The following is a 12,531-nucleotide window of genomic DNA, read 5'->3' on the forward strand; positions in this document are numbered from 1 at the left end:
CACATGATCCCATTCAGACAAGTGTCCTGTCATTGTGTTGCTTAGCAAGCATGTTTTACAGGTGAGATCACCGGTGCGGTGTTGCTTTTGGAGAACAGGTGGTCAAGCTCTTGACAGTTTGTATTACCACAAAGTCTTGTTTTCTTTCATTTTAAGGGTAAACTATGACTATATAACTACTATTTTAATAGATGCAGACCTTTCTGTTTAGATTCCACATCGGAGTATCTGCTTATCTTCTGAGGTCATTTGAGTTTAATATATATTTTTTAACTTATTCCTGTAGATCATTAGCATGTTTGCTGTTTCTTTCGTGTGTTTATCAGTCTCTCTCTCTCTGAGAAGGGGTGACGGAAGTCATGTTCTTTTTGCTTTTGACTCGTTCTCTGGAGAAAAAAAAAAACTAGATGTGATGACTAACATCTACATTCAGTTTGTTATAGTTTTTGAAATAAGATAATAAGTGGGAGCTTTTTGGGGGATGGGGTTGGGGGGGGTATGCAAACAGGAAAACTTGTGGTCCCTGTAATGATGTCAAAGTGAACTTAATAAAAATGCCAAAAGCAATTGAAGTGCTTGAGCTTGCTTTTTTCCTAAATAGATTTTTTAAATTATTATCATTAACACAGTTGAACATGTCTGAATCCAATATTTGTACCAGAAATGTTAATAATGCAAAAGACTAGGCCTCCCATCGTCGTCTTTCAATATCAACGGATAGAATGGATGTTATTGTTTATTAAAGTTGCAGTTAATTATATTCAGGAGTGGTATGTGAATCCAACTGAGAGTTAGCAATGTACAAAAAGGGTATGTACATGCAAGTACAAATGCATAACTTAATCTCACTGACATGTTACCCCTAAACAGAGAATTTCACACCCCTCCCAAACGCTAACAACACAACCACTCACTGTTCTTGGCTGGATAACTTTATTAGCTTTAAAAAGTTTTGATGTGTTATACAGTACCTTATACAGTGAAGACCAGAAGTAGTTTTACTTAGCATTTCATTCTGAATGTTTACTTGAATACTTGATACTGCTGTTAAAAACATTTAAAGCTGTTAACAAAAGCACTGTTTTCTTAATTTTGTATTTTTTGTTCTATTACTTTTCTATTCATTGCTGTATTGTTATTTTATTACTGACTGTTTAGTAGTCTTGAATAATTATTTGAGTACAATTCTTACATAATGGTTAATGTTATTATTTGTTGTGATAAACTGGTATAAAGAACTGTCAGAAATGTTGGTATTGTGAAAATGTATATATACTCTGCATGGTAGATCTTGCTGCAATAACATGAAAAAGCAGAACTGTGAGCACCCCTGCTGTAGATAATGGAATGAACTACATAGAGATGGAGCTTTTAACTATCGTATGTAAAATAATATAACTACCATATGATAATAGCCTCCTCTCCTACCCAGTGCAGTTTACATTTCTGTTGCAGAGAATCGAGTTGATTGCATAAGTGTACTTTCAGCAGGGCCGTTTCTAAGCATGTGGGGGTCCTAAGAGAAATCCTACTTGGAGGCCACCCACAATAATATTATTTATAAATTGGACATTGGGGAGTCCAGCAATATAACCTACATTACACAAATGCCTGTTTTCCCCATTCTCCAATATCCCTTAATATAAATACTAAAACTAAAAAAGTAAATGTACTGGAAAACTAAACTAAAACTAGCAAATAACTTACAAATAAACCTAGAACTAACAAACTAAACTACACTGGAGTGAAATATTGAAAATGAAATAGAAATCAAAACTAAATTAAAAACTCAAAACTGTTATAATCTTGGTCCGGACATTAAAGGATAGTTCACCCAAAAATAAAAATTCTCTAATCATTTTACTCACCCTCGTGCTATCACAGATTTAACTTTCTTCTGCACACAAACAGAGATTTATTTTTATTTTTTTAAGAAGAATAGCAGCTCTGTAGGTCCTCACAATGCAAGTAAATGAGTACAAACATTTTGAAGGTCCAAAAGCATATAAAGGCAGCATAAAATTAATCCATATGATACCAGTGGTTAAATCTATATCTTCAGAAGCGATTATTATAGGTGTAGGTGAGAAACAGATCAATATTTAAGTCCTTTTTTTCCCCTATCATTCTGCACTTTCACATTCACATTCTTTGTGCATATCGCCACCTACTGGGCAGGGAGGAGAAAGTATAGTAAAAAAAGGACTTAAATGTTTATCTGTTTCTCACCCACACCTATCATATCACTTCTGAAGTGCTTTTTGGAGCTTCAAAATGTGTGTACCCATTCACTTGAATTGTGAGGACCTACAGAGTTGAAATATTCTTCTAAAGGGTAAGTAAATGAGAATTTTCATTTTTGGGTGAACTTTTCCTTTAAACAAACAGATTCACAATGAGTGCTTTCAAAATCCATAATGTCAGCTTCTAATTGATTCACTGTCAAAGTGTATAACTGTTGTGTAGATTTTATGGTGAAAAGAGGATGCAAAATCACATATTCAGTGACAAAGAAGCATGTGTTGCATAAGGAAAGGGTGAGGGAATGCGAGTGTTTGAAACGCTGCAAATTGTAAAAATGCTTCCAAAGTCCAAATACTTCCAAACTGCATTTGGAAAAGGAAATTAGCTTTCACAACCAAACAGGTAAGGTCTGCCAAAGCTAAAATGTGATAGCTCCTTTGATTTTTTTTCTGTGAAACAAAGAGCCGAATTTCCACTGAAGGAAGACAAATTGGTGTTCAGTTGCCCCGGTTCACATTATATCATGGAGATAAACATGGCTGCTACTATAGAATTTCACACCAACATTAACAGCATCAGCTTTGGGAAACCCAAAACTTACAATATCATTAAAAAGAAGTGGTGAAACAACATTAGCTTTCCTCATGCGATTTCAAATCCCACAGAGATGCTGACACATAAGTTTCAGTTCACTGTGCCAGATGATACAACTGTCTGCTAGAGACATGTGAATGTCTAAAGCTAGGAGGTTGAGAACTTTACATATCAGCACAAAAGGAATTTGTTCATGGTCCATTTCATTTGCATATCTTATCTCTTTAGATAAACGTAACCAGGAAGTGTTAATGATTAGAGATGGTACATACAATATGTCCAAAATTACGTGGACACCCTCTTCTAATGAACAGGTTTGGTTATTACAGTAATTCCACTGACAACTAATCTTACTGCTACACAAATTACATTCTAAAGAATTGTGTACTTCGAACTTTGTTGCAACAGTTTGGGGAGGGCCTTTTCTGTTCCAGAATGAATTACTCTCAGAACTACTGGAATAGCCAAACCAGTTACATAGACGGGTGTCCACACACTGTTGGCCATATAGTGTACATCTCTTGTCTGTTTACTCAGTGTAGGCTCATGTTGAATTTAATTGCACATTTATGATTAGATTCTGCCTGCAATACACAAACTGATTATGACCCATAAGTGCTAAAAAAAAATAACATTTTTTAGAAAGTTACAGATGAAAAAACATGCTCCCTGAGACATGGACCTTTACACATGGCTCATTAGAAATCACACTTTGCTTAAACAGGAAGTCTATATACAGTAAATAAAGATTTTTATTTCAATATATTCTTTTGGTGAACTGAACCAGTTGAGTTATATATTATTTAACATTAATATTAGAAATCATATTTCTCAATATCTTTGCTCATTTTTATTTCAGATTGGTAAAAATGAGGTATAACACATATATTGCACAAAGTGTCTCTACAACAGTGCCAAAACACCTGTGCCCAGTACACTTTTAGGTACATTTAGAAAATAATGTTTTCCTCTGTAATGTGTGACTTCATGCAAAATATCAAGTGTGCTGCATCAACAAAAGTATTGTCAGTCTGTGCTGTACAAACAGAGATGCATATAAGAACATTTTTCCACAGAAATCATAGAAGTTCATCAAAATCGGCTATTGGGAACATTTCAGATTCTTTTTTTAAAGTTGATGTTTAAACGTTTTCTGTCTCATGTTAGCCATAAATAAACTTTTTAGAACTTATTGAACATTCCAGATGTTTTTAATCACTTTGTTAGAGACAGTAAGTGCAATTGTTGTCAAACTATGTCACATCCTTCAAACTAAATTGGTTTAACCCCGCAGCAAACTTCCTGAGTGAAGGAAACAAAAACAAAAGCGGGATGTCAAAAACTCATCCTGACATTTATGCTCTGGGTTGAAGTTTGTCCAGTATTTACATTTTCATAATCATTATCATGAGCATTCTCTTTATGGATGAGGTTTGATCCCAAAAAACAGTCATCAGAATGAAAGTGCAGGGAGATCTGGTTGTAGCTAAGCAGGACCAGCTGCCTCTCCTCTGGGCCGTAGTCCAGGGAGTGAGGGTGCACCTGTAGGATGTGTCTTTTGATGGTGCTGACCTTAAGTGTAGCGAGTGAAGCACCACAAACCATGCAGATCAATCCATGCTTCCTGCAGTTGTAGTCCATCAGGAAGTCCACCCGCCAGCGTGCCTGGTAATTACGCCGCTGGTCCTTACCCGGGTAGTGTCTGTTCCGCCCAGCCGTCGGTGTTGATAGTGTAATGTTTGTGCCGTTGTTGTCTTCTGTTTCCTTGCCTCCTTGATCTGTGATTTTCCCAGGTGACACCTGTGTTTCAACAATGGCTTTCTCGGTGACAGTGACACTCTGTAGCTCTTTATTGGAAAAAAGAAACAAAAATGAGAGAGAACTGAGATTTAAAGGAAGGACATATGATGAATAATATAATTGCCATTCTTTTTTAGAATAGACATACTCTAATTTTCACATGGCAAATTTCCCCAAAGCACGGTATTGACATCAGAAACATGTACAAATTGACATAACGGCTGCTCATATTTCCACATCAACACATATTCAGTATTCAGCAACTTGGCCTGCCCTGATGGGCAACAGTGTGAACAACTCTAGTAGTTTTTACATATAAAGTCTTAAAGGCACAGGAGCAAAAATAGCCTGTTTAATTCTTAAGGGTAAAAGAGAGAGTGTAAAATGGTCATGTAAAACTAAATTATGAAGAAACCTTGACATTACAAATGGACTTAAAGACACTTACAATGGAAGTGAATTGGGCCAATCCATAAACATTAAAATACTCATTGTATCAAAAGTATAGCCACAAGACAAACAATATGTGTGTTAACATGATTTTAGTGTGTTAAAATCATTTACTAACATTTTCTGTGTAAAGTTATATCAAAATTTACAACATCGCTGCCTTGACAACATAACATCGTAAACACTAAAACCCTAACACGACTTAACAGCTCAAATAATATACAAGTTTTAACAGAAGAATTAATGCAAGTGCTTTTATAAAATTATAAGCATCACATTTCTGCTTTTAAACCCTCCAAAAATTGGCCCCATTCACATCCATTGTAAGTGCCTCACCATAACCTCCATTTTTGCATTTTTAAAGAAAAGGAGGGATCAGTCAAAATAAATTTTTGTGGAAATCAACATATTATGCCACAAATGCTATCGACTGAGCTTAACTTGTATTGAACCCGGAATATTCCTTAAAGAGAATCCGTTTTTTTTTTACTCTATGTTTAGATATTTTTTACTGGAAAAAGAGACAAAGATACTCTTTAAAGCTGAAGTGTGTCATTTCTGCCCAACTAGCGGCACCATACACTCGCTGTTTGTTCAAGTGACGTAATCCACGTTTTTCGACAAACAGACAATAATTACAGTGATGTACGTGATTGACTACGTTTGAAATGTAGAATCTCTGGGCTGTCAAACGCAGAGTGTGTGTAGGGCAGGTCAAAGAACCTTGTGTCACGGTCCTGTCATTCTGTCAGTCTGGGGTTTTGTCTGACAGGACCGTGGCTTCATCGTCCCATGTCTGTCTTGTGTTTCGTTGTCTGTCTTTGTGAGTACGCATCTTTGGTTTTATTCCCTGCCGTGTGCTCTTCGGTCTGTCTTGTTTCATGTCGGAAGCATGGTGTCTGGATCCTGACTTCCTGTCTGGTTCGGTTTCAGTCTGTGTCGGGATCCGGACACTCATGCTCCATGTCTGTCTGTTATTGAGGTGGGTGCATCGCGCTTATGTCATCTTGGCAGCATGCACTCGCTTCAATAGTTTGTCTGGCTCTTGCGAACGTGGGTGCGCCTCACGTCACGCTTGCGTTGCGCGCCTGGGTCACGAGCTGTCTTCATGTTGTGCTGAGGTTCGGTCACTTCGGTCTAAGGTGTCGGGTGTGTGTGTGGCTGAACTCTCGCACAGGTGTCCTGTCTTGTTTTTGTCACCTTTTGCTTGCATCGCGTGCCGTTTGCCTCACGATGTACGCTCAGGTTTCGTTTAGTGTGAGAATGCGTGGCATCGCTTTGTTTGCCGTTGCTACGCATTCTCTCGTCTTGTTTGTCAGTTGGCATGGGCGTATATTGCCTTATTGTCTTGGCGATGTGCGCTCATGCCATTCGGGTGTTTTGTTGCCTTATGAGAGCACGTGGCTTTGTGTTGTTTTTGTATCGCCGCGTGTCTCTCTTTCTTACATCATACCCCACCTCCTTGTTTGCTTATTATTAGTTAATTTGCCTCACCTGTCCCCTGTTAACCCGTTTGAATTCTCTCCCTATTTTAGTCTCCTCGTGTTTGCTGTCCATTGCCAGTTCTTCTTGTTTCCAGTCTTGTGTGTTTAGTCAGTCTTGTGTCTTTTCCAGTTGGTGTGGATTACATTCCCTCATTCTGTCAGTCCAGTCGGTCCTGTTTTCCCGTTACCCTCTGCCCCAGCATGGATACCTTTTTCCCCTATGGGGTAGTTTATGTTTGTTTTTCCCGCCTTGTGGGAGTTTTGGTTTGTTTTTTACCCTTTTTATTGTATAAAATAAACCTGTTATTTTTTCACTCTGCATTTGGGTCCTGAGCCTCTCATTCCCTACACTCTGATCCATGAACTGGCCTTGATGGACCCAGTGGATATTTTTTTTTCAACTGGCCGCCAGTGTGCAGTGCTGATTAAGCAGCTTTATGGGCTATGGCAGAATGATAAGTCCATGTGGGGGTATGCCCTTGAATTGTTATCATTGTCCTCTGGTCTGGGATACGATCAGACCTGCCTAACTGATCTCTTTTGGGCAGGTCTGAACGAGCCCATTAGATTCATTGTCCCAGAACAGGGTGAGGATGCGGAGTTTCCTAAGGCAGTCAGGCTTGCCCTTAAATGGGAGGAGAACATCACGCCCTTTGCCCCGGGGGACTTCCAATCCTCATCCCAACCCGAGGACAAGGGCACGCGCACCCCTCACACGGAAGTGGATGCCTTAGCCAAGCCCACTGCTGCTGACCGCCAGGAGGCGGAGGGTGCTACAGCAGCAGTACTTCCCTCCACCCGGAAGAGGAGGGCGCCCCCTCGTCAGTCACTGACAACGGCCACGGAGGCCATTCCCCTGTCGCTGCCAGCGCCCACAGAGGCCGTTCCCCTGCCGCTGTCAGCGCCCACGGCTATGGAGGCCGTTCCCCTGCTGCTGCCAGTGCCCACGCCTGCCACAGCCAATGAGCCAGTGCCCAGGCCTGCCACGGTCAACGAGCCAGAAGCCTCGTCCATCCCAGAGCCAGTGCCTGAAGCCTCGGCCGTCCCAGTGCCAGTGTCCTCAGTCATGACGGCCGCTCCCACAGCAGTGCTCCTGGCCGCCCGGAAGAGGAGGAGGAGAAGGACTCCTTTTCTCCAGTCACTGCCTACGCGCCAGTGCTCGCAGGCCACAGAGGCCGTTCCACAGTCGCTACCAGCGCTCGCCAGCCACGGAGGTCGTTTCCCAGTCGCTGCCAGAGCTCCTGGCCAAGAAGGCCGTTCCCCAGTCACTACCAGCGCTCCCGACCACGGAGGCCATTTCCCAGTTGCTGCCAGCACTCCCGGCCATAGAGGCCATTCCCTAGTCACTGCCAGCATTCACGGTCATGGAGGCCGTTCCCCAGTCACTGCCAGTGCTCCTGGCCACGGAAGCCGTTCCCCAGTCGCTGCCAGCGCTCAAAGCCACGAAGGCTGTTCTTCTGTCACTGCCAGCGCCCACGAACATGGGGGTCGTTCCCCTGTCACTGCCTGTGCTCACAGCCATGATGGCGGTTCCCCTGTCACTGCCAGTGCCCCCGGCCATGGAGGCCATTCCCCTGTCACTGCCTGTGGTCACAGCAACAGAGGCTGTTCCCCTGCCACTGCCAGTGCTCACGACCACAAAGGTCGTTACCCTGTCACTGCCTGTGCTCACAGCCACTGAGACTGTTCCCCTGTCACTGCCAGTGCCCACAACCATGAAGGTCGTTCCCCAGTCTCTGCTGGTGTTCACGGCCATGGAGGCCGTTCTCCTGTTGTGGCCAGTGCCCGAGCCTCCTGAGCCATTCCTTCCTGACCCCTGTCCAGCGGCCGCTGCCCAATCCTCTGTCCCCTCTGCCCTGAGACCACCTCCCAGACCGCCAGACCCCGCCTTTGCCCTGAGGCCTCCTCCCAGGCCACCAAACCCGCCTCTGCCCTGAGGCCTCCTCCCAGGCCGCCAGACCCCGCCTTAAGTTCCCTCTCTGGTTTCCCTCCCTTCCTGTTGTGTTATATGTTTTATGTTAGTGCTCTTTTTGTCTGTCTTGTGTATTTGATGTTCCCGTTTTGGGATGCTGGGAGGGGGTACTGTCACGGTCCTGTCACTCTGTCATTCTGGGTTTTTGTATGACAGGACCATGGCATCATCATCCCATGTCTGCCTTGTGTTTCGTTGTCTGTCTTTGTGAACACGCGGCTTCGGTTGTATTCCCTGCCGTGCGCTCTTCGGTCCGTCTCGTTTCCAGTCTTGTGTGTTCAGTCGGTCTTGTGTCTTGTTTGTTTTTTATGCTTTTTGTTGTATAAAACAAACCCGTTATTTTTTCAATCTGCGTTTGGGTCCTGAGCCTCTCATTCCCTACACTCTGATCCTGACACCTTGATGCAGTTATTTGCAATCTGTGTTGTAACAAATGTATTTTAGCTTTCATAATTCTTTCTTTTACCTATTGACATTTTTAATTATTACAAAACAGTTCTGAAGTTGATCAATTATTTTCATAAGGTATTTTAATTTTTACTGTTCATAAGGTATTTATTATTGGTGAGTAATAGTTTGATAAACAGCTTTTGGGAGCAACATTAGTATCATTCATGAGTGATCTGTGCTTCCCTTCCAGTTTGAAGTTGCTTTTGTGTTTCTTGATTATTATTTTCTTTTAATACAAAATGATTAATTTGGCATTTCTTTTCTGGTCCACTTCTTTCTATATTTGATCTGCATGGTATACTATTAGTAGTATTTCTATGGTTGTCTGTATTTGTACTTACCATCCTCAATTGGTGGAGCAGAGTCGATATTTTCCTCCTTCGTCCAGGCGCTAATCACAGCATCTCTCTCAACTCGGCTGAGGTCATTTGTTTGTGGATGGCATGCCAGGATGTGCTTACGGAAGTTGCTGACTCTTGGCACAGGCAGATGCTCAGAACACACCATACAATAGCAGAGTGGATTATCTGGAGGACCATACGCCACTAAATAATCCAGGCGGAGACGCCAGGGGGTGCCATATTTCAGTCTTCTCTTTCTGGGCAAAGGTACAGACTGTGCCGTCTGGGCAGTGTCTGGTGGATTCTCAGCTCCTCCCGTGGAACTTCCCAAGTTTCCCTGGATAGGATTTGTGTCCAGATGGAAAAACGGGGCTGAACCATCTATCTTTACCTCTTTGGTATCTTGCTCCGATTTGACAATTTGTAATGCGTCAGGTTCTGTGTGACAAATGGGAAACACGTGTTTGATGGCGGGAAGAAACTGATATCAAAGTTACATTTAAACAAAAGTTTCACAGAACTATTTATCTTTATTTCAATATCTATTTTTCAAATTCAAGCTATTACATGCCTGTTTGGCCTAATTTCTCATGTTTACCTGGATTAACAAACAGTTTCTGCAGGCAACTGCACCTTAACTTGATTAATGAATGTAGAATACATTTCCATAAAATGTTGTCACAGACAATATTAAATTTGACCATAATAAAGTACTTTTATTTTTATTACACTACATTATTTTATTTCAACTTATGTCCTTTTACTTATACTTTTCTAATCTATCTATCTATCTATACAAAAAAGGATTTTTGCAGGTTGTTCAATTTACTTAATTAAAATGAACTAAAGCAACACAATTCTAAAACATTTTGTCACAACTTGATTTCATTGTGTTCTATTCAATTAAATTTGTAACATTTAAGTTTACTTAATTTGAGCTGGGACTGCATAAATACTTTTTGTAGCACTGATGAAACAGGATTTCCATTTCCCCATATGCTTTGCAAGGGACAGGATGGGGTGAACAAATGTTGAAATTAAGTGTATTTTATGCATTTCTTAGCAAAATGAGAATAGGAGGATAATATTTAATGTTTTGTTATATTGGTATTTAAAAAGAATGCCTGTTAGGCTGGAATTAAGCTGGGGTTACCACTGTGGTGAATACTGGCGCTTGTGCTTAAGTTGAGGATGGACTGTCACGTTCAAGTTATGTTTGATTTGAGTGCTGCTTAGCTCCATAAGCTAATTGACAGTGCAACAGTTTCACTGTCCTTACACTTGCTCACCTGGCTTATACTAATGATTAACCAAATAAATTAAGTTGGACCAACATAAGAAAGTATATTAAACATTATTAAATTGAGTTTGACTAACCTAATAAAGTTGAGTTAAAACTACTATAGTCCATTGATTTGATCTAATTTAACTAAGTTATGTTGGCTCCATGAAAATTACTTAAACTGAATGAACGAAATTAAATTGCTTTCTCAAATTCAATCTATCTTTCAATCTGTCTGTCTGTCTGTCTGTCTGTCTGTCTATCTATCTATTCTCCTTTTCCCCTTTCAGAAATCCTTTCTGTGCACAATCTTCGCTTCTAAATTCCCCTTTTCTGTCTAGTCTGTTTCGTCCTTGCCCTCACCATTAGCCTTGGCCCATGTCTGCAGGATGGAGTGCTTTTCTTCAGCACTGTACAGCAGAGAGTTCGGGTGCAGATCCAGCACGTGGCTCTTGATGTGATCCAGGTGCAGCGAAGGCAATGGACAGCTGCATACCATGCATACTAGACGGCCTGCCTCTGCCTGGTATTCCATCAGGAACTCCTGGCGGAACCAGGCGTGCAACGAGTCATTTAGGTAGCGCTCCATCACCTGAGCATTAGGGACCGGTATCTCTTGGACCGAGGGTGCAGGAGGGGAGGGCGTGACCCTGTTCAACCCAGACTGAGTGCTGACGGGGGCCTGAGGTGCTGGACTGACAGCATCACCAGGTTTGCCTAGAATGACATGGAGAATGGAGGTCTTCCTCTTTTCAGTGAAAAAGATCACAGATTTTCAAATGTTTCTTCAAGATACATGAAGGTGCATGAGAGCATGTCTAAAGATGTGTTTTGAGTTTCAAGTATGCAGACAAGCTTAACCCAGAAACGTACAAGCAAATAAATGGTTGTTTTCTTATCGTGTAATCTTCAGATAAAGACACGGTATGGTTTTACTTTTGTAACAAACTGGCCAAACAAAGAGCAGTACACACAGTCCTGTAATGTTATAATGATGACAACATAAAACAGCTGCATGTAGGGGTTCCCTAATTTTTTTTTTACCCCTAAATCAAGAGAAACAAATTAGATGTTATATTTTCGAAATTATATATTATATGTTTTAGGTCAATTAAGATTTTTTGCATTGTGACATTGTTTATAGTACTATTCTATCCTATCCTATCTTCATGACCACTCAGCACATTTCCCCCAAAAGTCTCATTATTATAATGTAGATCCAGTTGTTTACCTTTTAAGTTGTTTTTCATTTTCATTTTCATTGATGAGTCTCATTACTGTAATATTTATACATGTAATGCATCCAAAGCTACTTACAGTTTTTTCAAGGTATACATTTATCAGTATGTGTGTATCTTGTTAATCGAATCAATGACTACCAGTTGATCTGTTGTTGACCTAATAGAGTAATGGAAATCTTCCTGTGCAGACAATGATTTTTTAAATTAAAATCAGCACATATGCAGTAAAAAATATACTAAAAATAGTAAACGAAAGCAGGCACATCCAATAGAAAAAAGCTCAGTGTAGGTGCACAACCAAAAAGGGAAAAACTATTTTAAAATAAAAGAGTCAGCCTTGGTGGGAATATATTAAATTATCTATTTTGGAGCTATGGTGTGCCAACTTTTTTCTTTTAAAACAGTAACACAAATGCTACCAAAATAGGTAAATACTTTTCAACAAAAAAATAAAATAAAATAAAAAATAAAGTACTGAGAATTACTCATGAATAGAATTTAGTTTTGAAAATAACATCACAATGTCAAACATCTTAACAGTACTATAAACAGGTTTAAATGTCTTTATGCAAAATATAATATATTACTTTTTGTCTTTTAACTCTGGGTGAAATATGACCCAGATGTGTTTTGACAGGCTTCATGAGATTCACCCAGAGACTTCTAAAACACA

The 12,531-nt window shown here is 40.5% G+C and overlaps 1 protein-coding gene across 1 annotated transcript in view; it reads right to left on the bottom strand.

The window, feature by feature from the left end:
- Positions 1-326: 326 nt before the first annotated feature.
- Positions 327-12,531, bottom strand: part of LOC127415115 (zinc finger translocation-associated protein-like) — a 14,565-nt gene continuing 2,360 nt past the window's right edge. The window contains exons 3-5 of the mRNA XM_051653683.1: positions 10,981-11,334; positions 9,336-9,773; positions 327-4,685 (exon numbers count right to left, since the gene is read on the bottom strand). Coding sequence (XP_051509643.1) covers positions 4,174-4,685; positions 9,336-9,773; positions 10,981-11,334 — 1,304 coding nt within the window. The 3' untranslated portion in view covers positions 327-4,173. The remainder of the gene's footprint in view (positions 4,686-9,335; positions 9,774-10,980; positions 11,335-12,531) is intronic.

Source organism: Myxocyprinus asiaticus, chromosome 2 (genome assembly GCF_019703515.2).
Source record: "Myxocyprinus asiaticus isolate MX2 ecotype Aquarium Trade chromosome 2, UBuf_Myxa_2, whole genome shotgun sequence".
Lineage (NCBI taxonomy): Eukaryota > Metazoa > Chordata > Actinopteri > Cypriniformes > Catostomidae > Myxocyprinus > Myxocyprinus asiaticus.